This window comes from Pelophylax lessonae (assembly GCF_965119305.1).
Source record: "Pelophylax lessonae genome assembly, chromosome: 7".
NCBI classification, from domain to species: Eukaryota; Metazoa; Chordata; class Amphibia; order Anura; family Ranidae; genus Pelophylax; species Pelophylax lessonae.
The window spans coordinates 92,285,668-92,310,347 of NC_138774.1; the positions used below are offsets into that span (position 1 = coordinate 92,285,668).

General features: G+C 40.6%; 1 protein-coding gene across 1 annotated transcript in view; it reads left to right on the plus strand.

The window, feature by feature from the left end:
* The first annotated feature begins 3,005 nt into the window (after window positions 1-3,005).
* Window positions 3,006-24,680, plus strand: part of PPP1R10 (protein phosphatase 1 regulatory subunit 10) — a 32,215-nt gene continuing 10,540 nt past the window's right edge. Inside the window, exons 1-11 of the mRNA XM_082263998.1 lie at window positions 3,006-3,029; window positions 3,189-3,429; window positions 16,647-16,762; window positions 16,910-16,996; window positions 18,826-18,961; window positions 19,058-19,109; window positions 19,222-19,299; window positions 19,998-20,168; window positions 20,290-20,392; window positions 20,653-20,762; window positions 23,973-24,073. Of these exons, the coding sequence (XP_082120124.1) occupies window positions 16,656-16,762; window positions 16,910-16,996; window positions 18,826-18,961; window positions 19,058-19,109; window positions 19,222-19,299; window positions 19,998-20,168; window positions 20,290-20,392; window positions 20,653-20,762; window positions 23,973-24,073 (945 nt within the window). The 5' untranslated portion in view covers window positions 3,006-3,029; window positions 3,189-3,429; window positions 16,647-16,655. The remainder of the gene's footprint in view (window positions 3,030-3,188; window positions 3,430-16,646; window positions 16,763-16,909; window positions 16,997-18,825; window positions 18,962-19,057; window positions 19,110-19,221; window positions 19,300-19,997; window positions 20,169-20,289; window positions 20,393-20,652; window positions 20,763-23,972; window positions 24,074-24,680) is intronic.

The window sequence follows — 24,680 nt, forward strand, 5'->3', positions numbered from 1 at the left end:
CCCCTACCGTCATGCAGGCATGTCACAAGAGAGCTGCCACTCCTCTCCGTCAGTTATATCAATGGAGGGCTGTTCTCCTGATCAAATATAAATAAATATATATATGTATATATATATATATATATATATATATATATATATATATATACAGTATCTTACAAAAGTGAGTACACCCCTCACATTTTTGTAAATATTGTATTATATCTTTTCATGTGACAACACTGAAGAAATGACACTTTGCTACAATGTAAAGTAGTGAGTGTACAGCTTGTATAACAGTGTAAATTTGTTGTTCCCTCAAAACCACTCAATACACAGCCATTAATGTCTAAACCACTGGCAACAAAAGTGAGTACACCCCTAAGTGAAGATGTCTAGATCGGACCCAATTAGCCATTTTCCCTCCCCGGTGTCATGTGACTCCTTAGTGTTACAAGGTCTCAGGTGTGAATGGCAAGCAGGTGTGTTAAATTTGGTGTTATCGCTCTAACTCTCTCATACTGGTTACTGGAGGTTCAACATGGCACCTCATGGCAAAGAACTCTCTGAGGATCTGAAAAAAAGAATTGTTGCTCTACATAAAGATGGCCTAGGCTATAAGAAGATTTCCAAGACCCTGAAATTGAGCTGCAGCACGGTGGCCAAGACCATACATCGGTTTAACAGGACAGTTTTCACACAGAATGGTCGACCAAATAAGTTGAGTGCACGTGCTCAACATCATATCCAGAGATTTTCCTTAGGAAATAGACGTATAAGTGCTGCCAGCATTGCTACAGAGGTTGAAGGGGTGTGGGGTAAGCCTGTCTGTGCTCAGACCATATGCTGCACACTGCATCAAATTGGTCTGCATGACTATGGTCCTAGAAGGAAGCCTCTTCTAAAGATGATGCACAAAAAAGCCTGCAAACAGTTTGCTGAAGTAAAGCAGACTAAGGACATGGATTTCTGGAACCCTGTCCTGTGGTCTGATGAGACCAAGATAATCTTATTTGGTTCAGATGGTGTCAAGCGTGTGTGGCGGCAACCAGGTGAGGAGTACAAAGACAAGTGTGTCTTGCCTACAGTCAGGCATGGTGGTGGGAGTGTTATGGTCTGGGACTGCATGAGTGCTGCCAGCACTGGGGATCTACAGTTCATTGAGAAAACCATGAATGCCAACATGTACTGTGACATATTGAAGCAGAGCATGATTCCCTCCCTTCGGAGACTGGGCCGCAAGGCAGTATTCCAATATGATAACGACCTCAAACACACCTCCAAGATGACCACTGCCTTTCTAAAGAAGCTGAGGGTAAAGGTGATGGACTGGCCAAGCACGTCTCCAGACCTAAACCCTATTGAGCATTTTTGGGGCATCCTCAAATGGAAGGTGGAGGAGTGCAAGGTCTCTAACATCAACCAGTTCCGTAATGTCATCATGGAGGAGTGCAAGAGGACTCCAGTGGCAACCTGTGAAACCCTGGTGAACTCCATGCCCAAAAGGGTTAAGGCAGTGCTGGAAAAAAAATGGTGGCCACACAAAATTTTGACACTTTGGGCCCAATTCTGACATTTTAACTTAGGGGTGTACTCACTTTTGTAGCCAGTGGTTTGGACATTAAAGGCTGTGTGTTGAGTTATTTTGAGGGGGCAGCAACTTTACACTGTTATCCAAGCTGAACACTCACTACTTTACATTGTAGCAAAGTGTCATTTCTTCAATGTTGTCACATGAAAAGATAAAATAAAATATTTACAAAAAAGTGAGGGGCGTACTCACTTTTGTGAGATACTGTGTATATATATATATATATATATATATATATATATACACACACACATATATATATATATATATATATGTATATATATATATATATATGTTTATTTATATTTATTCATTTTTATTTATTCCTTCCATTTAGATTAATATATATTAATATATATATTTAAACATATATATGTATATATATATATATATATATATATATATATATATATAATTCTCCCGATCACAAATAACAAATATTATATATATAAATATATATATATTATTTTTTTAAATCCTATCATTCAGATATATATATATATTTTTTTTTAATCAGGAGTACAGCGCTCCATTTTTTTAATTATTCCATTTATATATATATATATTAGTAATATATGTATAGTTCTCCTGATCACACATATTTTATATATATATATATATATTTCTTCTCTATTAATATGTATAATTTAATCAGGAGAACAGCCCTCCATTTTTTTTAATTATTCAATTTATATTACATATATATATATATATATGTGTAAATATATATATATATTAATAACATATGTATATTTCTCCTGATCACACATATTTCATATATATATATATATATTTCTTCTCTATAAATATATATATATATATATATATATATTTTTTTTTTATCAGTCCATTTAGAATAGTATATATATATTGCAGCCAGGATGATTTTCTGACTTGGGACGGAGCATGCGCACTGGGACGCGGTGGTATAGATATAGATATATATATATATATATCATTCCGTTTAGGTTAATATATATATATATATATATATATATATATATATATATATATATATATATATATATATATATATATATATATATATATATATATATATATATATATTGGTATTGCAGCCGAGTTGATTTTCTGACTTGGGACGGAGCATGCGCAGTGGGACGCGGTGTTCCATCTGCTACCTAACCCGTCCCCGGGCATGCGCACTAGGACGTGTGACGCGGCAACAACAGCTAATGAGGATGACGGTGCTCTCCGGAAATGACGGGCGTCCTTTCTGACGGGGTAGGGGATTTTGATAGAACACCGCTACCATTTCTCTATTGGTTGACCAGATTACGTCATTCGTTTGCCATCTTCCTTCCTCAAATTTGCATTCAGCGCTTGACCAATCAGCTTCCTCCTTTCAGGCTTCGGTTTCCACGCCTTTCACCTTACGTCACGGAGCCTTATAACAGCGGGCGTCGCCCACCGCCGCCATTCGAGGCTCAGTCGTCAGGTATGTGTGGAGAGCTGCTATGGTGGTTATTTTGTTGCTTGCCCCTCCCTTTTCATTGTCCTTCTACATGACCTCTGCGCCATTGTGTGTGTCTGCCTGTGTGTTTTCTCCCTTGTTCCGGGTTCGTATTTAATGTGCTTTATTTTGTCTCCTGAACAGGTATCACTGCCTCCACGAGTTGTGCTGCCTTCTCCACGTTTTGAATGCTCATGTTGGAGGATAGTTCCTAATCCCTAAAGAACCCAGACGCTTCTCTGCTTGGACCATACTGAAGAACAAGGGGAGAAATCCCTCTTCTGCTCCATCTACACGTCTTCCCCCTCAAATTTGTGCCGTTCTTATGAATCTGAACTCCTCTAAACACCATAGGGCGGTTGAGACGTTAGAATAACAATAATTGGTAATGATAATAAAAAAAAAAAAAGATAGAAACAGTATTACTGAAAGCTAGACTTTTAAACCAAATTCCTGCTATTTTTTAATGGCTAAATTTCCCTTCAGTATGGATTCTCTGGACAATTTCCAACCCTGAGCTGTACTACGCCCTTTATAAAGATGGTGGCTGCAGTCTTTGTCATGCTGCTATAACCTATAGAGGCACATTGGCCCTTCTAAAAGGAATTAGCCCCACTTTGCCCTCTTTCTTCACTTTTTAGCCCAAAAACCTACGTTTCGAAGCACAGGAGGAGAATTTTGGATAGTAAGTGTTGCTTTTTAAAACGACCTTTTAACAAACAATTTCCCCAAAACCCTTTCCCCACATATAAAAGTCCTTGTGGGGTTCTCTACCCTCCAGTTTTTTTATTTTCCCCCCCTCAATGTAGCTCTGGACATATAATGGTATCAGGAATTCCATGCTACAGTGACAATCATTACCAGGAAATACTTAAAGCTGCAGAGAAATGAATTGCGTATGGGTATAATTAGGTTGGCATGCATTTGTTCTATAACCATCTAAGCCATTAAAATTAGAGGAGTGGCTGGTCTAGCCAGGTAGTGATTATCTATAATTTTGTATATATATAGCTAGGCAATTATGAGCTGAAAAACCTAGATATAACAGATTTAAGTGGAAAAATGAGCTCCCATACTTGAGATGAGGTTGGGAGGCTTCATCTCTGTGTGGGAGACGGCATTTAACCTAGGTTAGCAGGGAGTTAGAGATTCGCTGTAATAATAGATCCATGAGCAATCTGTACATAAAGATTGCAGGCAGAGGAGGCTGCTGAGACGCCAAGCAGGATGACCCCATATTCCAGGATGGCCAGGAACGATTTTGTGTCCAGGCAGGGAGCATAGAGGCTTATGGAAAAGAGCAGATTGATTAATGGACGATAAACCATTCCATCCAAGGGCTCTTCCTCTTGGTTTGCTCCCCTTTTTTTTTTATTACTCTTACAATACTGCGGGCTCAGTATGGATATAATTACACAGCAGAAGACTCCTATTTTTTCATCTTTGGCAGATGTGTAAATTTAAGAGAATTGCAAGCAATCTAGTAATAAAGATTGCATAGCTTCTGCCTACAAAATACTAAAGTGTTGGTACATATTTAAAATTCAACGCTTTTCAATAATGACTGTCTTGGGCAATGTGGCAAAGTGTAGCATGGGTAGACCTTTTTATTTATTTTTTTTTATAACTTTAGTGTAAGTCGACACGTGTAATGTTTAATGTATGCCATTTCATAACCCATTTCTGAATATAATTTGCCACAACACACATTTCATCCTTTTTTTCTCTATGAAATTGGAGTCCTCATTGTATGCAGAAGAGGCAATATGCATCTTAAATATTTCAAGGGTGAGGCAAAATTATCTGCAATATTGGATCTGTACTAATATCTTTTTTTTTTATGCCTGAAAAATATTTTTTTGTATATATACAATTTTTTTTTTCAGTCATTTACCACAGGAGTTTTTATTTTTCAGAGCATTTATCGCAGTGCATTTTGACTGTTCTTCAAAATGGCTGCTCTGCTTGTTGTTTTTAGTCTCTAGCGTGTTCCAACATCAAAATGGCTTCTGTCACTCCTTCTTTGTTTGCAGGCAGGGCGGTCGGATGAGTTGTGTTGTAAAGGGGTTGGCCAATGTGCTCGGCCCATGGAAACACCCTCTTTTCCTCTGCTTAGCCAGACATCTAATATAAATGGTAGGGCGGTGGATAGACTAACTCCATGCTTAGTTTTTCAGCATTTCGTTCTATAAGCCAATGCCGTTCTGCTTTTCAGATTTATTTATTTATTTTTTTTACGTTCTACAGCACATAATAGGAAACAATATTTACCACTGTACAGCACAAGACCATTGCTACAAAATCCATTATTTATTATTATAGTAATTGAATACATATTTTTTTTATTTTATTCATTTAGTACCCACATACTCCACAGTGTTTAAGTTTACATTGCACATTTCATTCATGCTTTGATCTCGACTAAATGACTTTTTTTTTTTTTTTTTTTTTTGTAGCCTGTTTCAGAAACCTATGCCTTTTAGCTATCAACCAGATTTTTTTTTTCATGCTTGCGATTTTTCAAGCAAGCTAACCCCCCCCATATTTATCTCCCATGTGTGTTTGAGGTGTTTTTTTTTTTTTTTTTTTTTTTTTTTTTTTTTTTTTTTTTTTTAGTAACAGTATAGGCCTAGAAATGAATCAACTGTGCATTAAGTGTTGAATGTTTGAGGGTGTGTGTATGTGTGGGGTACTCAAGAATTATAACCACTATTTGCCTTTTATTAAAAAAACAAATGCACATTCCTTTAAGACATTTAAACTAAAGCCATTTCTTTTTCTTTTTTTCTTGTTACCTCTGGTGTTTTACTGCCAGTATACATTGGGCTCTGTCTAGTGATGCGTTTTTTTTTTTTTTTCTTTTATTTTATTTTTTTGTGCTTTTCTTTCTCATCTGGCATTTTTGGAGGTGAAAACGTGGTGATTATTTGTTTTTTTCCCTGAACATTAAAATGTTTAGTAAAATTATTCTTATTTTACTACCATAATTTAATGTAGAATACAAAGCCTTTTTTAATCTTTTTTTTTTTTTTTTTTAATGCGGTTTTCATTTCTTGTTTTTTTTTTTTTTTCTTCATCGCTGAGATTCACATTATACCACATGTATAAATATCTTAAACGTAACCTTCAGCACTCTGGGTAAGTATTCTGATATTGCTTCCCATACCATAGCCAGCTGCAGGTGGTGGCCAGCCTGTAGTCGATGGTATTAAGGCACCACTGCCAGTTGTTGGCATGAGTATTAATGCCTATAACACAGGGTCAGCTGTTACAGATACCGTCATTGTGTGTGTTGGATGAACTAGAGGAAAATCCCTGTCACTGAGATGAAAGGCCAGCTCAAGTATTGGTAAGCAAACAATCCCAATATGTGTGTATATGCACACTTTGCCCATCTCTTGTTAACTTTACAAAAGTTTGCAACTTGATGTTGCAAGCACAAAAATGTATGCATGCTTATGTGTTTATCTACCCTTTGCAGTTTAAACCTATGCACTGAACTGTTATATAAATGCTATGTACACATGGTGGTCTAAACCAGCTATGGTACATTAGCTTTTCTGTACAGTGGAGATGCTTTTAGAAAATTTTTATTTATTTTTAAGAAAAGTGTCCATGTTGAACAAAGCAACCAAATATTCCCTGTTTTTTAATCTGATCTAGAAAGACCTCTGCTTGAAATCTATTTCCTATTGTGGTCAGCAACAGTTTCTTTTAAAATACTTTCATACACAAGGCCCGACATAGCCAAAGTAAGGATAATGAGCCTCATTTATCAAATTGAGAAATAACTGCTCCCCCAGGGTATGCAGCGAGATTCAGGATTTCATTCTGACATTTTCCAGTTTAGGTTTTAGTCCCACTTGCTATAGGGCTACAGACATTTTAGGGCCTATCTGTATTGCACCAGAGTAAGCAGCTTTAAACTTTAAGGTGATATATATAATACCGTATTTTCCGGCGTATAAGACGACCCCCCCCCTAATTTTCATCTACCAGTAATACTTATACTTAGGTTACCTTGGAGATATTATACTCAGCGTTTAAGACGACCCCCCCATTTTTGAGCGATTTTTTTTTTTTTTTTTTTTGAGGTTCAAAAGTAGTCTTATACGCCAGAAAATACAGTATATATAATGTGTGGTCTCGCTTTCACGCACACTTTTGTAATTGGATTCAAATGGCAAAATATGTGAAAATGTGTATACATAGACTCCTAAGAGTCCAGGTTTTTTACTTTTAGATTTAAAGTTGCTTTGAAGCAATGCAGACTAGTTTGCTGCTGGAATCCTGTGTATGCGGCTAAATGCCTGTATGAAGGAGTCCTTAATTTGCAGCTTTCATTAACACAACCCATGTTCAGGCTCTTCCTGTTATTTGTTAACAACTGTGCCCCTGCGTTGTCACCCTGACAGATGTCCTTGATGTAGACTGTAAGTTGATGTGCTAACACATAGGGCAGGCATAGTCCATTGTTGCCAGGAATCCGATCCTGAGCAATAATGTGCAGCCAATGCATGTAGACAGGAAGTGGCTGAAAAAGGCTGGAGGAGATTAGCAGCACTGATATCTAAAAAGGTGAAACCACTGCTTACTACTTTATGAAATAAGACAAATATTTTATGCACAGTGCTTTAGCAAACTAAATATGGTTTTCATTTACTATAGAGAGTGTCCAAAGGCAAAGCTTTTTTCAAAGTTTGCATAGGGAAGGGTTAGGTCTTAATTGCTGACTGTGGAGATTTAGGCCTCATGCACGCTATAGAATGCTGCATTTAAAACGTGAGTTTGACCACATTTTGTGGCGTTTTTGCATTAGTATTTTGCAGTGCTTGCATTTTTTAGCAAAACTATAATCCCACCAAAGGCTGAGGCTCAAAAATGCGCCTAATTCACAGAGAACCGCGTTTAACAGTGTTCTAGCATTTTTCCAGCTGAAAAACTGCTCATCAAATGCAGTAGTTCTGTGTATTTTTTTTTTTTTTTTCAGCCTGAAAACGCCCCTGCCAAAACGCTGCTAAAAGCCTATGGATTTTTTGTTTTTTTTAACTAAAGGCAAATCCACTCTGCACTACAAGTGCACTTGGAAGTGCAGTTGCTGTAGATCTAAGGTGAAGATCTGAAATGAAGGGAAGCTCTACTGATTTTTTTTTTTTTTTTTTTTTTTTTTTTTTTTACAATCCTGAAAGTAAAAATGCTTTTTTATTTTCCATGCATGTCCCCCTCTACAGCAACTGCACTTCCAAGTGCACTTGTAGTGCAGAGTGGCTTTGCCTTTAGTAAATAAACACCAATGTGTGCATGGACACATAGGATACCATACTGGCTATAGAAAAAAGACACCCAAAACAGCAGCTGTATAACGCCCAGTGTGCACGAGGCCTTACTGTCCATTTGTCCTAGACCATCGTTACCAGGAAATTGAAGGAAAATCCAAAGTTGGGTTATCACTAGAACAGGAAATGTTTTAGGTAGAGAGGTTTTCTCCCACTTTGTTTTTGAGACAAAAAGGCAAGGTGTAAATCCCAGACAAAACTAAACTCGCAAAAATGGCAGAAGTAAATTCATTATTTTTACCTTTTTTTTTTGGTGGCTGTGGGTCCACTATAAACAGTGTTTACTGGTATATGGTAATTGAATCTTGGTTGCTCTAGATAACCGCTCCAGTTTTAATAAATCAGTCACACTGTTGCGTTCGAATGATCCCTTGCAGAATCTAACTACAATTTTAGTGTTAAGGCTCATTTCCACAGCACCACATCACATGTTGAGTATGTGTTGTTATAACACATTGCAGTGTTCACTTTTCTCTTTTTTTTTTTAACTGTTCATTTTATACCCTGCAGTGTGTTGCAATAAAATGTGGGCCAGCATATTGGTGTAAACAACCCTATACAATGCAAAGCTTTTTGCTTTGTCTTTGTGTTGGACAATGCAGCCCAACAGGGATGTTGTGAAAAGGCCCCAAGGCTGGGCATACACGGTTCGACTCCCAGTCGGTTCAGCAGGAACTGGCTGAGATTTGAACAGTTGGTGGGCAGACTGAATGTATCAAGATGATCGATCCAACCAGCCTGCTGGATTCGCTTGCAATTATCACTAGCTAGGCAATGGCTCTCTTACACCCCCCCCCCCTGCTGGGAGGGGACAAACACAGTGTTTAAAATTGAATCAGCATTTGTCGTCGTCGTCCCCCCCCCCCCCCCCCCCCCCTGCCGGGAGGGGACAAATGCTGATTCCCTTGTAAACACTGTTGATGCAAATTTCTTTCTTTGTATCATCTGAGTGGGATGCCTAATGCACCAAAAAAGGTGCATATACTAGCTTTTTTTTATTTGTAATGCAGCTCACCACAATGCATAAGCGCACCAACGCAGCACGACAGTGTGAACCAAGCCTTTAAAGTGAAAATGAAGTCCGCAAAATGTACCTCTGCTTCACCTGTCCAACACCCGCGAGGTCCCTTGCCGGTGCTGATGTTGCCCTGGCTTCTGCCGGGTGCCGATCTTTGGCCACCTTGATTAGCCGGTGTAGAATTTGTCACCCGCCAAGCATGCACTATGCTGGAATTTAAATTGAGCGGTGCGTGTGTGCAGTTCAGTGTATATATTCAAGAAGACTGAGCTGGCAGGTAGGTTCCCCCCTCTCTGAAAAAAAAAAAAAGGGAGACATTTCCAATAAGGAGCCAGCCTGTTTGCAGTTTTACATTTTAGCCTTTAGTTCACTTTAAGGTCTGATGACATACTGCCAGCAAAATATACTGAAGATGATGGTATGGGCAAGATAATGGTATGGTGGTTCTCAAGGGTTAAGGTTTTTTACCTTAATGCATTCTATACATAAGGCCTCATGCACACTGGATGATTTTACAGCTGCTCCTAGGGGCGTCTGTTTTTTATTTCTTTTTCTGCTTCTAAACTCCCCTGCATGTTAGCCCATGTGTCCACGCACACAGACTTTTAGCAGTGTTTAGAGGCAGCAAATAAAACACACTGCCAGTGCGTCCAGGAGCAATAGAGTTTGGGCAGAAAAAAAAACATTTGATGCTTGTAAACGTGTCTAAACATGCGCTATTGATACACGTGTTTAGAATTAATTCATTCTGGCCAATTAAATTAACACCCAAATGTTTGACATGGGTAAACGCGCTACACACTTAGTAAACCACAAAAGAAAACATCTTCCCCCTGTAAATTTAATGTCATAATGTGCTAGTATGCATCACATACTAGCACATTGTCAGGCCTACCTGAAAATGAAGCTCTCCAGTGGCGCTCTGTCACCGCTGACAGGGCTTTCATCTTCACCCAGTCTTTCTTTCCGGGTACTGGAGCTGCTACAGTTTGGTTAAGCCGCAATGACTTCATGGCACTCTATGGACAGTAAGCCATCCCTTGAGAGGTCACCAGCACTGCTAATGTAAATATCTCCTGAATAGTGCACGTTTAGGACATACAGTATTTACTGTACCTGCAGGTATACCTTATAGGCTTACCTGTAGGTATAAATTTTAAAATTTTACTACCACTTTTAAGTTAAACTTCCATTGTTGGCTCCCTGCAGCTACTGGAAAAGAGAAATGGACAGAGGGCGCACCAGCCTAGCGCATTATCTTTAAAACCATTTTTGGCTCCCTGCAGCCTCTACTGAACCTTACCCCTTTTTTTGATCCAGTACTGTGCCCAAAGAACCAATGGCTCCTGCTGTCAATCAAATCCCGTGAGGAGGGTGGGGACAAGCTGCACTGTGTGTGTCTATGGACACAGAGCCCCACTTGGGAACGAGCCCACACATCTGCCCCTATAGCAAGTGCTTGCTGTGGGAGCATACATAGAAGAGGAGCCAAAAGCTCAGGCGGGGACCCCAGAAGAGGAGGTTTGGGGCAACTATGTGCAATACCATTGAACAGGTAAGTAGAATCTGTTTAACCTCCCTAGCGGTATTCCCAAATGTGGCTCGGGGTTAATTTTCAGTACCAAAAGCGGTAACCCTGAGCCACATTCAGGATTACCCCAGAATCTTACTCCCCTTCCCTGCGATCCCCTGCTGTCCTCTCGCTCTGTGCTTAGCAGATGCCGGCACCTGCCTTTCGGTTCCCTTACCTGCGAGCGTTGCGACACGGGGGGTGGAACCGGCGGCAATTTCAAAAATGTAAATAAGCCAAATGGCATGATACAAAGTTGTAATTCTAACAGATTACCCTGTATCATGCCATTTCACCACAGTGTTTGGTGCCTGGAAAATTGAGAACGACCATGGCGTCCAAAAAAGCGTTTTTTTTTTTTTTTTTGTTTTTGTTTTTTTTTTTTTTGTTTTTAGACAAACTGGAAAACGTCGACAGCGAAACGGAGTTGCTTGAAGAACTGAGTGATATTGATTCGTGGGAAAATTGTCATCAGGTACGGAAAGTGACGACGGCGACGATTCTGATGTCTCTTTCTGGCACATCACTTGTGGAATTTGAGAAGAATATCAAATGATTCTTCAGAATTTCCAACGGAGCGATGTGCCAGGAAGAGACATCAGAATCGTCGCAGTCGTCACTTTTCGTACCTGATGACAAATTTTCCCACGAATCGCTATCGCTCAGTTTTTCAAGTTAGTTTAAAAGTGCTTTTGCGCAAAAAGAACGCTTTTTGGATGCCATGGTCGTTCTTTATTTTCCAGGCACAAAGAACTGGAAAAGTCACCAGGTAAAATCCTGTGCTGAAATGGCATGATACAGTTTAATCCGTTAGAGCTTTGTATCATGTCATTTGGTTTATTTACATTTTTGAAATTGCCGCCGGTTCCACCCCTCTGCGTCGCAACGCTTGCAGGGAAGGGAACCGAAAGGCAGGTGCCGGCATCAGCCGAGTACACGGCGGGGGATTGCAGGGGAAGGTGAGTTTTAAAATATAAAACAGATTTATATGCAAAACAATGTACCGCTTTTAGCACAGAAATCCTGACCTAATCAGACTGCCAGGGAGGTTAAGGCAAATTTTATTTTTTATATTAAAAAAAAACTTTAACTTTCATAGAAATCCACTTTTTTGGTTACACTTTTGAGTTCAGGTCTGTTTTTATTCTGTACAGTGCATAAAAAAATTCCAGCAGTGATAACTGACATGGCAGTGCAGAATACTCTTCTCTTTAGGTGCATTATGTCCACTGTAATCCTGCACACTTTTCCTGAATTGGTGTAACCTATTCACATTTGCATGCATATAAAATGTACTTGATATAAGAGCAATGATCTTTCTCTTATATAAAAATTAATTTCCTTCCCTCCAGATTTGCGCACATGCCCGGTGACATGGGATTAGCCGTGTGAGTGTGTCTGATGGTATTAGCTGTGTGTGTGTTCATCTGATGGAGTACAGAGCTTGTGTGTGAGTTTGTACGCTTCAGTTGCCAGAGAATCGAAATGGGCGGAGACTGCTTCATCATTTCTAAAGTCTTCCCATCTCCCTCTATCTGTTAAAGGAGAAATAGCTACATGTGTCCGTCCGCCTCCACCGTAGAATATCTATTACACAGCAAAAGGCAATGCAGACAGCTGTTCTGACTTAGTCATGCTAGAGGTTAGCCCAGGGATTGGTGTGACTTCCATAAAGTAGACGAAGGTTCAGAATTGTTCTGACTTTTCCTCAGTTAACCTAAATAAGTAAAAAGTTATACGTTTAGAAGAGAAACAAAACCGTTTACGCAAGCCTTCTCTGCAGCTTTATGGACTCCTTGGTAAAATCATCTCCTACAGTGTGAGCCATGTTCAAGAATCCATCAATGCTGGCAAATATAATCCCTTATATCTGAAGGAAACAACCTCCGTTGTACGATATATATTTTTTGGACTTAACAGTTTGATTAAATGAAGGTTGCTATAAGTGCCATCACACAATTTCTTTCGTTGGTACAACTATATTAAGAAAGATGGCTATATAAATAACTTGTTTAGTACAACTTTCGTGAGTGAACTATGGGGGCTACCAGAAAAGTGTAAAAATGAATTCTTATTCTGGGTCAATATCACAAAGTGTGAAACTAAAGAACCAATATCACAGGCAGAAAACTAACATTCCCAAAAGAGATCAGCGATGGTGGCTTCCGTAATTCACTCCTGACAAGTGTACTCTAAACTTGTTAGTTCAAACTAAAAGCACAGCCACATCTTGTTCATATTTCTTGGCTCGTAAAATTGCAGTTACACAACCTTCCCTCCTTGCTATTATTATTAACAGCTATTCGATGATTGTTTTGTGCCATCTATATGTACTTTGTATTTTTGTGTACAACGTGTGCTTTGGGACCCACAATAATTTCTGAGCCCCCCAGATTGCAAACTATGAGTATACCATTTTTTGTGATTCTGATAATTATGGCTGACCTTTGGGGTCCCAGACAACAATATATTAAAACATATATCTTAAACATAAGACTGTAAACACCTTATGCTATATAGTGCATTTTAACTGACTTCTAAACCTGACTGACATAAGCTTCACTATAATGGACACAACAAAGTTTTCTACTAGTAAAAAAAAACTTTAAGACCGGCACCACACCATTGTGGTATTGTAGCATGAATGCATTGGTGCAGTGCCATGCTATTCATTCTGAATGACACCCCAACACACTTGCATGTGCATCTAAACTGTATGGCAGTGAAACACACAGTATCACACTAGTTTGCATTATGGCAGGTTTAATAAAGGTGCAGGTATGTTTTTTTTGGCGAGTTGAGAGCCAATTGTAAATGAGCTGCCTAACACAATGCACATTGCGTGTTCAGGAATGAACAGGTGTGGATGGGTCAATAGTCTTAACACATGGTTGTTCTAAATCCACATATTCAAAATTGATTTAAGTGCAAGTCAAGTCTCTGATATGATTGACTATTTTATTTGTAATAATAATGTTTATTATACCATTAATTCTAATGATTGCTATAGGTTAGTCAATTAAGCCTATAGTGTTCAGACTGAGGTCAACTTCATTAATACAGTAACGATAGAACTCTGACACCTAAAGTGGAACTTTACTGCATCTGAGCACCACGAACCAAAAACATTGTTTAACTACTTAAGCCCCGGAAGATTTTACCCCCTTCCTGACCAGGACCTATTTTGCGATTTGGCACTGCGTGACTTTAACGGACAATTGTGCGGTGGTGCGACGCTGTACCTAAACAAATTTGATGTCCTTTTTTTCCCACAAACCACTTTCTTTTGGTGGTATTTGATCACCTGTGCGATTTCTTCCCCCCCCCCCCGACATTGCGGCGGACAGATCGGACCCTTGACTGACATTTTTGACACTTTTGGGGTTACCAGTGACATTACTGCAGTAATCAGTGCTATACATATGCACTTACTGCAAAATGACACTGGTAGTGAAGGAGTTAACTTTCTTTGAGAGGGAGGGGTGGTGTGTGTCCCTAGGAGCGTGATTCTAACTGATTGGCTGTGGCTTGAGCTGTAGAAACAGTGATCAACGGTCCTACATAGAAGAACTGTATTATCACTTTCTACACAGGGGAGAATGACAGGCGGCTTGTTTACACTAGCTGCCTGCCTTTCTCCCTCTGCAGCGACGATCGACGAGTGACCGGCGGACATACGCGCGGGGGTCCGTGACCGCGCCTCCAGGGGCGCACACTCGCTCCCTAGACCCTCACAGGCTAGCGACGTAGATCTACGTCACTCTGCCTGTGAGGGGCTGACTGCCGACGTAAATAGTCGTGCGGCAGTCGGCAAGTGGTTAATTCATTGTTAATATCCAAAGCAAACTTACCCATCCAGCCATGTCTCCATTCTTTATTTTGCGAAGAAAGCACATTGAACCCCCCCTTAGCGTTTCTGGACTTGGCCATTTTGCGTATGGACAGATGATTTATGTAGCATTTACTTAATAGAATCCATCTGCCCTTGGTTTAGGCCTACAGGCCGGAGGGTGTGCTTAGCTAAGAAAACTCCTAAAGACTCCTGGGATGTATGCAATCATTTGCTGAGGCAGGCAAACCAGGAAGTAACTGAAGATTTATAAAAAAGAAAAGTTTAAAACCAGTAAATGTGTTACTTTCCTATCTATCTATTAATGCTAGCAGTATAAGGATTAAAAATGGTCAATGTTGACTGAGAGCATGCATTTACAACAATAGACTAAAAAAATGGTGGCCTCTGGCCCCTTAAAAGCCACTGTATGTAGCAGCCATAATGTTTCTTGAACACTTTTACCCAATAAGTCTAGAATAGTGTTTGGAGCTTAAAAGTGTTGTATGATGGCTGAAAACCATGAAATACATCAAAGTAGTCTTTATCATACATGTGTGTAGTATGATCACAATTTGATAAAGTCATGTTACATTTTGATAACTCAATAAAAAAAAAAATGACCCCCCCCCCCCCCCAACACATAATTTAAAGTGTTTGTTACCCCAGCATTTCAAATTCCTGATTTGTGCCTGCTGTACCTTGTACTTGTATGAGAAAGTATCCTGTTCTTTTTTGCTTCCTTTGTGTGAAATCCCTTGTGTTCCTGTCATTCCCTCTACTTTCCTGTTAAAAACTGACCACGCTAAGGAGAACACAACGTGGTCAGTTCTCTAGCTATGCTTTCAACTCAGCCTGCTCTCCTCCAATGACCAGACTTGTACTGACACACCCCCCGGCAAAGCCTTTCACTGGGAAGATGTGTGTGCTGTTGCTTCCACCCAGCTCTTATGCGGCTGGGAACAGTGGGAATGTGGTCACTAAATAATAATAAAAAAAGGGGGGGGGGGGAGGTATTGGGTTTTATTTATATCTATACACATGTTTGCCTTTCATTTTAATTTTAAACGGAATGGGTTGTTTTACAAGATGATCGTTTACAAACCCTTTAAAAATAAGCTTTTCAAAATGTGGCTTATTTACTATTCCTTTGCAGCCTTCGGACAGGTTAAGAATTCAAACTAAATGAAGAACCGCACCAGATTTCATTTAGGGTCCTTTCACACGGTCCGCATTCGCCGACGGAGTTTGTTCTGCTCAGCGGGGGATTGACCGCCGATCCCCGCTGAGCAGGGGGATGACAGCTCCGTCTCCGCTCTGTGTGCTCTCCTCTATGGGGGAATCGGATGAGAACGGACCACCTGTCCGTTCTCATCCGATCCGCTGGACAGATGGAAAATAGGATTTCCATCCGCCTGGATTTCATGGATAGGATCGGAAGCAGATACCAGCGGGTGTCAGTGGACATGTCTCCGCTGACATCCGCTGCCCCATAGGGATGCATGGAGCATCCGATCAGGTCCGCCTGAAAAACTGACAGTAAATATGGTAATCACTGAAGTTTAGTTATCCATATATTCTAACTAATAGTAACCCTTGGTTTCTTTTAGGTTTTGCTTTTCTGGTAATATATAGTCACATTGAACTGTAATTCTTACAAACTCTTAGTGGTTATACCGGTCACTGTCAATTATAATTTGTATTGTATGTATGCTTTAAATCTTTTTTTGTATATGGTCAAAGTAAACGTATCCAATTACCCCTAATTAACTGGTATAGTAATATGCCACATATCCATATATATTTAAAATATAATGTAGTGCTTATCTGTCTGTTTTCATTATTCCAGGTTGGTAAAATGGGGTCAGGACCCATAGATCCCAATGAGCTGCTCAAGGGTCTGGACTGTTTGTTGGGACAAAAGGGAGAAGTAAAAGCTACAAATGGAATAACAAAAATCTATAAGTAAGAACATAAGTGTTGTTGTAAAGCCTTGTGCAAACTGTTGGCGCTATATAAATCCTGTATAATGATTATAATATACTGGTGATTGTGTGCTGTTTTTAGAGATTGTTTTATTATTTATACTTACATTTTTGCCCTGTATTTTAGCTTGATGAAAGAATCTCAGAAGATGGTCAGCCGGTGTATCTACCTGAACATCATATGCCAGACAAATTCCCCAGAACTCCTTTCTAAGTAAGCAGCAGATGTGATTTATACCTTCATTTTTTCAAATCTGTAATTCTGCTCTGATGTTCACAGATGTCTAACTTTTAAAGTGGACCTGTAGTTTTAGGCATCTCCTAGGGGGCATTTTTTGTAAGCTGTAGAAAGTGCTGAAATGTCCAGGAATCCTTAAGGCCCATTTGACACTTTGCCATGATTTTTACTGGACTTGAAGCAATGCCTATATCTATGGACCTCAAAACGAATCAAACTAGGGCAGGAACTACTTTGAAGTCCTTGTGACTTGAAGTCGCGGAGTTATGAACGGTACTCATTGGAAATCATGGAGTACGACTTGTCATGCGACTTTGCAGTCCCAAGTTGCAGGACAAGTCGCACAAGTGTGAAAGGGGCCTTAATTACATAATGAAGTCATGCTGTCTGTGCTGATTCTCAAGTAGAACTAGGTAATCGGGGGCTCTGTCTGAATTTCAGTCCTCCTAATCCAAATATTTGACCACTATAAATTGGAACACAGGAATGTTTTTTGTATTTTTTTTTTTCTTAGGGAAGTACCGTATTTATCGGCATATAACACGCATCTAAATTTTAGGGCAGAAATTTCAGGAAAAGCTGAAATTTAAAATAAACAGCTTTGAACTCAGAACATTTTTTTTAAATTAAATGTAGTCTTACCAGTGCCCACAAATGCAGCCTCATCAGCGCAGTGTCCTTAAATGCAGCCTCGCCAGTGCAGTGCCCATACATGCAGCCTCGTCACTGCAGTACCGATTCATGCAGCCTTGCCAGTGCCCATAATTGCAGCCTCGCCAGCACCAGTCCCCATAATTGCAGCCTCGCCAGTGCCCACACATGCAGCCTTCGCCAGTGCCCACAATTGCAGCCTCGCCATCGCCAGTGCCCATACATGCAGCCTTCGCCAGTGCCCATACATGCAGCCTTCGCCAGTGCCCATACATGCAGCCTTCGCCAGTGCCCATACATGCAGCCTTCGCCAGTGCCCACACATGCAGCCTTCGCCAGTGCCCACACATGCAGCCTTCGCCAGTGCCCACACATGCAGCCTTCGCCAGTGCCCACACATGCAGCCTTCGCCAGTGCCCACACATGCAGCCTTCGCCATCGCCAGTGCCCACACATGCAGCCTTCGCCAGTGCCCACACATGCAGCCTTCGCCAGTGCCCACACATGCAGCCTTCGCCAGTGCCCACACATGCAGCCTTCGCCATCGCCAGTGCCCACACATGCAGCCTTTGCCAGCGCCAATTGCAGCCTCGCCAGCGCCACTATACACATCACTTTTAAAAAACTCCAGAAAGCAGCGGCGAGAGGTGGAAGGGGGCGGGCGGCGCCGAGGAGAAGGAAAGATGCGCTCTCATCGGAAGTCCGGCGCCTATGATTGACGTCGGCATAGGAGGCGGGACTTCCGATGACAGCGCGTCCTTCCTTCTCCTCGGCGCCGCCCGCCCCCTTTTACCTCTCGCCGCTGCTTTCTGGACATTTTTTTTTTTTCATATCGGCGTATAACACGCACAGCCACTTTTTCCCTCCATTTTTAGGAGGAAAAAGTGCATGTTATACGCCGATAAATACGGTAATTAGAATATAGGGCTGCTTTAAATTTGTTACAATAGGTGCTTTACTTACCAGTTTATTTTCAGCACAATGCAATAAAGTGAATCGTTTTTGTGCAAAATATATATGGATCTGAGAATATAAATTTACTGCATTCTCGGGGATTCTCTATTTACATTTTTGTGTGGTTTTCTTTTTTCATTTTATTTATTTTTTTTGCAATGGTAGGTGAATTGACCTCCCTTTCTGAATGTTTGTTTCAGGTTCATCCGGGTTGGTGGATACAAGCTTTTAAATATTTGGCTGACATATGCTCGTAAAGGCAACAACAGTCCTCTGCTCTATCAAATTCTGCTTACCCTTCAGCATTTACCCCTGACAGTGGACCACCTAAAGATGGTAAAATGTCTTAGACTGATGTTTTGATCATCTATATGCTGGATGCAGACTCGAATACTGTGCGATCTAATATATTCTTCTGTTTTAAATTTACAGAATAACACAGCTAAAGTAGTGAAGCAGCTTAGCAAAACCAGTGAGGATGAAGGTATGGGTATATCCCTTATGCTGATATACACTAGTTCAATGTGTTTCTGGCATTTGGAAGTATGTTTACATCTATTTATTTATTTATTTATTTATTTTTTTTTCTTCTCCAGAACTTCGGAAGTTAGCACTTATACTTGTCAATGACTGGATGACTATAATCAAAACCCAGAGTAATCTTATTCCTGCTGGTGAGTTGTTACTATGTTTATCAACAGGGATGTACTTGGAAACCGTCACCATGTCTATACAGTTGTCTCTGTAAAGGTCAGTCTCCAACCTCCATATACTTACCTTACCTGTGCTCATTTGCAGCTCCTTGCTTCTCCACAATTGCCACTTAAATTTTCTGTGTCAGGAACCCAGGGAAATGGTGACGTCATTCTCCTGGTTGACCGTATTAAGGCCTGCAATTCAGCTGCTAGGCTTGGGTATTGTCATAGGGAAGCAAGTCACATGCTCCCTCGTACCCTTAAGTTCTATGTAGTGTCATTGAATGGGGAGGAGCTGTCGGGGAGCATAGGTAAGATTAATATAGGGTGGTTGGGCGATGCTTTGCAGAGACTGTATCACTTTGCCCTGCAGAAAGTGGCAGTGTCTCTTTAAGCTAAAAGCATTGATGGGTCAGTACAGATCTGCACATATGACACGGCATTTATTGGGAATCTCGCTTTCCCTGTTGAGTTTAATTTGTATTATGGAAACCCGTCAGGGGAGTGGTAATAACAGTGGGGGAAGGGGTGTCTCAAGGGAGCAGCTTTGTCTGCTCATGGGGCAGTGCTAATAATTTGAAATTATATGGGCAATAATTGCTACTTTATTCTGTTGGGACCATGGCACACATTCCTGTAAGCCTTACAATTCTCATATAATTGTCTTACTCCTGTAGAAAAGGATAAAAAGAAAAAGAAAGAAGATACAAAAGGACGATCTCCTGTGGCTGATAAGATTGCAGAAGCCAAAGCTGAGTCCTGTGTAGATGATCAAGGGGATAGAAAGAAAGAAAAGCCCAAAACTCAGCGCACTACTGCCCCTAGTCATGCAAAGTTTAGATCTACAGGTAAGTGACCACAAGCACTGTCCTCTATAAATCCAGGAAAAATAAATTGGTTTTATGGGGCTCTATTAATAAATATTTTCTTCTATCTTTTGACTATTTTTGTTCTATTACCCTAACACAGGCCTGGAGGTGGAAACGCCATCGCAAGCTCCCATTAAGAAGCCAGCATCTGTTCCGCTTATATCAGACAAATACATGAAACCTGTTCCTGTTAAACGACAAAGGTGAGAACAAAAAGTGGAGACTTTCAGCATTAAAAGTTTGTAATGTGTGCACACTCAGGCAGCAGTTTTGTTGCCTCAGCTGGGATTCAGTGGGTTTAGGAGGCCTGTTGATTAACAAGATACAGCAGACTCCCTTTTAAAGGATTATTTTCAAATGCATTAAAAAAAAAAAAAACTACAGTTCCCTTTAAAATGCAAGCAGTATTACATTTTTATGTCTACAGCTGTATTGTTTTGCTTACGTTTGTTGTCTTTTCCAGCTCGATTCCAGCACCCAATGATGCAGCACCTGCAGAAAAGAAATACAAGCCACTTAATGCTATACCAAATTCTGCCAAGGAGATCAAAGTGAAGATCATTCCTCCACAGCGTATGTATCATAATCTACTTTATAAAGTATTCCTTAGCCTACAGTGGTTGCATTATTTCGAAGTTCACTTAAAGTGGAAGTAAACCTAAAAAAAAAAAAAAAAGACAGGTAGAATTTTTATGACCGAAGAAGATCCTATTGGTCCCTTCTGTCATAAACATATAAACCCTTTGTGTTGTGATGATGTAACCAACCAATTGGCCAAAAAGTCAGAACCCCAAGGAAGACCAGGAGAAGCGGCTGTGCCTGAAGGTGGCACTCTCATCACTTGAGGGGATCACTAGCCAGGTAAGCAGGAGAAGGTTGAGGTTTATTTCCCTTTTAGGCCCCTTTCACACTTTTGCGACTTGTCCTGCGACTTGGGATTGCAGAGTCGCATGATAAGTCGTACTCCATGATTTCCAATGAGTACCAGTCATCTGTGTGACTTCAAGTAATCTCTGCGCTACTTTGGTCCGACTCTGATGTGTTTTGAGGTCAATAGACATCAAGATTACACAAGCATTGCTTCAAGTCAAAATCTCAGCAATATCGTGCGACTTTTAGGTCGCACAATTGTCAAAGGGGCCTTAAGATTAATTCCGTACCTTTTGCCATAGAAGGAGCAACAAGTTACTTCATGACAGAGTAAGAACTCTATAAGTACTTTTCCAGTGCACTTGTTCTGCTGGATTCATTTGCTTATGGGGAAACGTGACACTGCCCATGACTCCCACAATATGGCGCCTAAAGCCTAAAAGGGTTATTGGTCAGGCCCAAGCTCTAACACAAGAGGTTAATGGGAGAGAGCATAGCCCTGTGTATATCTAAAAGTGGAAAAGGGTAAATTTAATTCCTAGTTGATGCGGTATTCAATCAGTGGAGCATAAGGGAGGTATGTATAGAATGATTACTTTGCCTTCTACAGGAGGTTCAGGTTCACTTTAAAACGTATCTAAACCCTCTTGATGGGGAAAACATGTCTTGCATGTTCCACGTTTTTATGTTTTTGCTACTATCTGCCAACTTTATGGCTGGTTTAGTAAGAAAAAAAAAAAAACCCACATTGCTGCTGATTTTGTTAACATGTTGCATTTGCAATGAAATCTATAGAGAGGTAGGGTTGTCACCCTTGTGTGCTTACTTCCAAGGGAAGTGCTGAGTCGAGCACTGATATCGATCTGCTCTTTGCTGAAGTAAGCAATGTCATTAGCCAGCTTCCAGACCACCATACCCTGTATACTAGGACAGTGCAAAGTATTCTGGAACTTGTAGTTTCCAGCAGTGCTCTAAGTCAGCCTTTCTCAACCGGTGTGCCCCGGCATACTAGTGTGCTGCGGCATCATGGGAGAGAAGGGCTGTCAGATGAGCCCGATCTCTTGATCCTCTGCTGTACATCGGCACTGTGAGGGAGCTCTGTCAGCCTCAGCAAAGTGAAAGTAAAGGGAGGGGGGAGTGTGTTGTGCTCTCTGCTTCCCCCTACAGTGCAGTACCCGGCCTCTGTGAGGAAAGGTATTGTAATAGAACTGTATATATGTGTGTGTGTATGTATGTGTGTGTGTGTGTATATATATATATATATATATATATATATATATATATATATATATATATATATATATATATATATATATATATATATATATATATATATATATATATATATATAATGTGTGTGTGCATGTATACATGTGTTTGTATTTGTACATGTGTTTGTATGTGTGTGCATGTGTCTGTGTGTGCATTTGTGTGTGTGTGTTTGTATGCGTGTGTGTGCATGTATACATGTGTATGCACATTTTTTTGTGTATGTATGTTACTTTTAATCCTGACCCCCCCCCCCCCATTCCTGTACTGTCAGAACTGCTTCTTAGGGCTTGTTTCTGATAGCAACAAGGGCTGCTGCTCCTTTGAAAATCAATCCTTGTTTAGATCACTTTTCAGAGGCATTTGGCAGGCGGTAAAGAGGCAATATGTTGCTTCTCACCTCCTGTTTTAAGCCCGGAAATGCAGCCCCACCACACCGCAACCATGCACACAGTGGCAGGGTGGTTGCAGTGCAGCCTCATTCACCCTGGGTATACCTCCAGCTGCAGCCACCACATGTGTACATCCCCAGATGCAGCCTCTGTAGCTAAAGGGGGAGCAGCTGAGGGTAGTAAAGATGGCTCAACCATGTGGTTTTACTGCCCCTCCAACCTGAACAAGCCCTGTGTGGATGTGTGCTGCGTGTAGGGCTTCAATGGGCTTCCCTACCAGCAGAAATACAGGGAAAGAAGTCCCTAACCCTTTTTTTAAACTTGTGCTGCACCCAAAGCACCCCATGTTTGCCAAAGTGTGGCTTTAATTCTTAATGGCACCCCTAAAGAGCAGAGCATTTGTCTGTGTGTCAGGAACGAGCACGATTCTGCGCATGTTCTGCGATACACAGTAACATGAATCAAACCTTGGGCAGGGGTGCCTCAAGACTGAAAATACTTTTCAAGGACGCCCCAACTGAAAAAAGGTTGAGAAACACTGCTCTAAGTTACAGCTTCTAGTCCTGCATAGGTGCACATTAGTTCTAGTGTACAATACCATGGTTCTGTGCATGACTGTCCAACTAAATGTAAGTGAAAAACCATTTAGGAAGCATATTTATTTAGTTAAAAAAAAAACCCACTGGTGATTAAATACCACCAAAAAAAAAACTCTATATATGTGAAAAAAGTGATATAAATTTCATATGGGTACAGTGTCCCATGATCGCTCAATTGTCATTCAAAGTGTGACCGCGCTGAAAGCTGAAAATTGGTCTAGGCAGGAAGGGGGTAAAAGTGCCCAGTAGGCAAGGAGTCAATTATTTGAAGCATTATGCTGCTAGAGTTAGTAAATGGATAGGAATGTATATTTGATTTACTTATATTAAACTTTTTTTTTTTTTATGTCCTCCCACTTGCGCTCGGGGCGATTCGAGCAGAAGTTGCCCCCTCCAAACCCTCTCCATTTTGGTAGCTGCTGCCTTTTTTAAAGAAATGACAAAGCTCCTCTTTAAGTTCCGCTTTAAGAATGAGACATGCGATTTATAGTACTGTTGTCAAACAAAATAATGTAATTCCTCTATTAAACACTAGATGGTGATGTAGAGATCCACTGTGCATGCTGCACAAGACTAACATTCTTTCCAGATCATATGTTAAACGTCCATATATTACACTCTTCTATAATATCCTACATTTTTTTCCCCTGTAGCTATAGAGAGCCTAGGCTTCTTGGATGCACTGAATTCGGCACCAGTACCTGGAATTAAGATTAAAAAGAAGAAGAAAGCAGTTTCTCCAACTAGCAATAAGGTAACTCAATTACCTAGCAAAACACTGGAATGTTTTTATGGTAGCCTAATATACACTGCTCAAAAAAAAAAAATTATAGGAAAGGACTCGGTAATGTGTTGGGTACGAAAGGATGTCACATTGTTTGATGGAAATTAAAATTATCAACCTACAGAGGTCTGAGTTCCGACACCGTGAAAAATGATGTAGCAGGCTAGTATATTTTGCTGAAATTTCATTGCAGCAACTCATAATGCTAACTCAGTAGTTTGCATGGCCCCCACGTGCTTGAAAGCATGCCTGACAACATTGAACAATGTCCCAGTGGTGTTCTATTGGATATAGGTCAGACGAGTGGGGGGAGGGGGGCACTCCTTCATCCTCCAGGAACTGCTGCATACTCTCGCCACATGCGGCCGGGCATTGTCATGCACCAGTAGGAACCCAGGACACACTGCACCAGGGTCTGACATTGGGTCCAAGAATTTTGTCCCGATGCCTAATGGCAGTCAGGGTGCCATTGTCTAGCCTGTAGAGGTCTGTGTGTCCCTCCATGCATATGCCTACCCAGACCATCACTGACCCACCACCAAACCAGACATTCTGAATGAAGTTACAGGCAGCATAA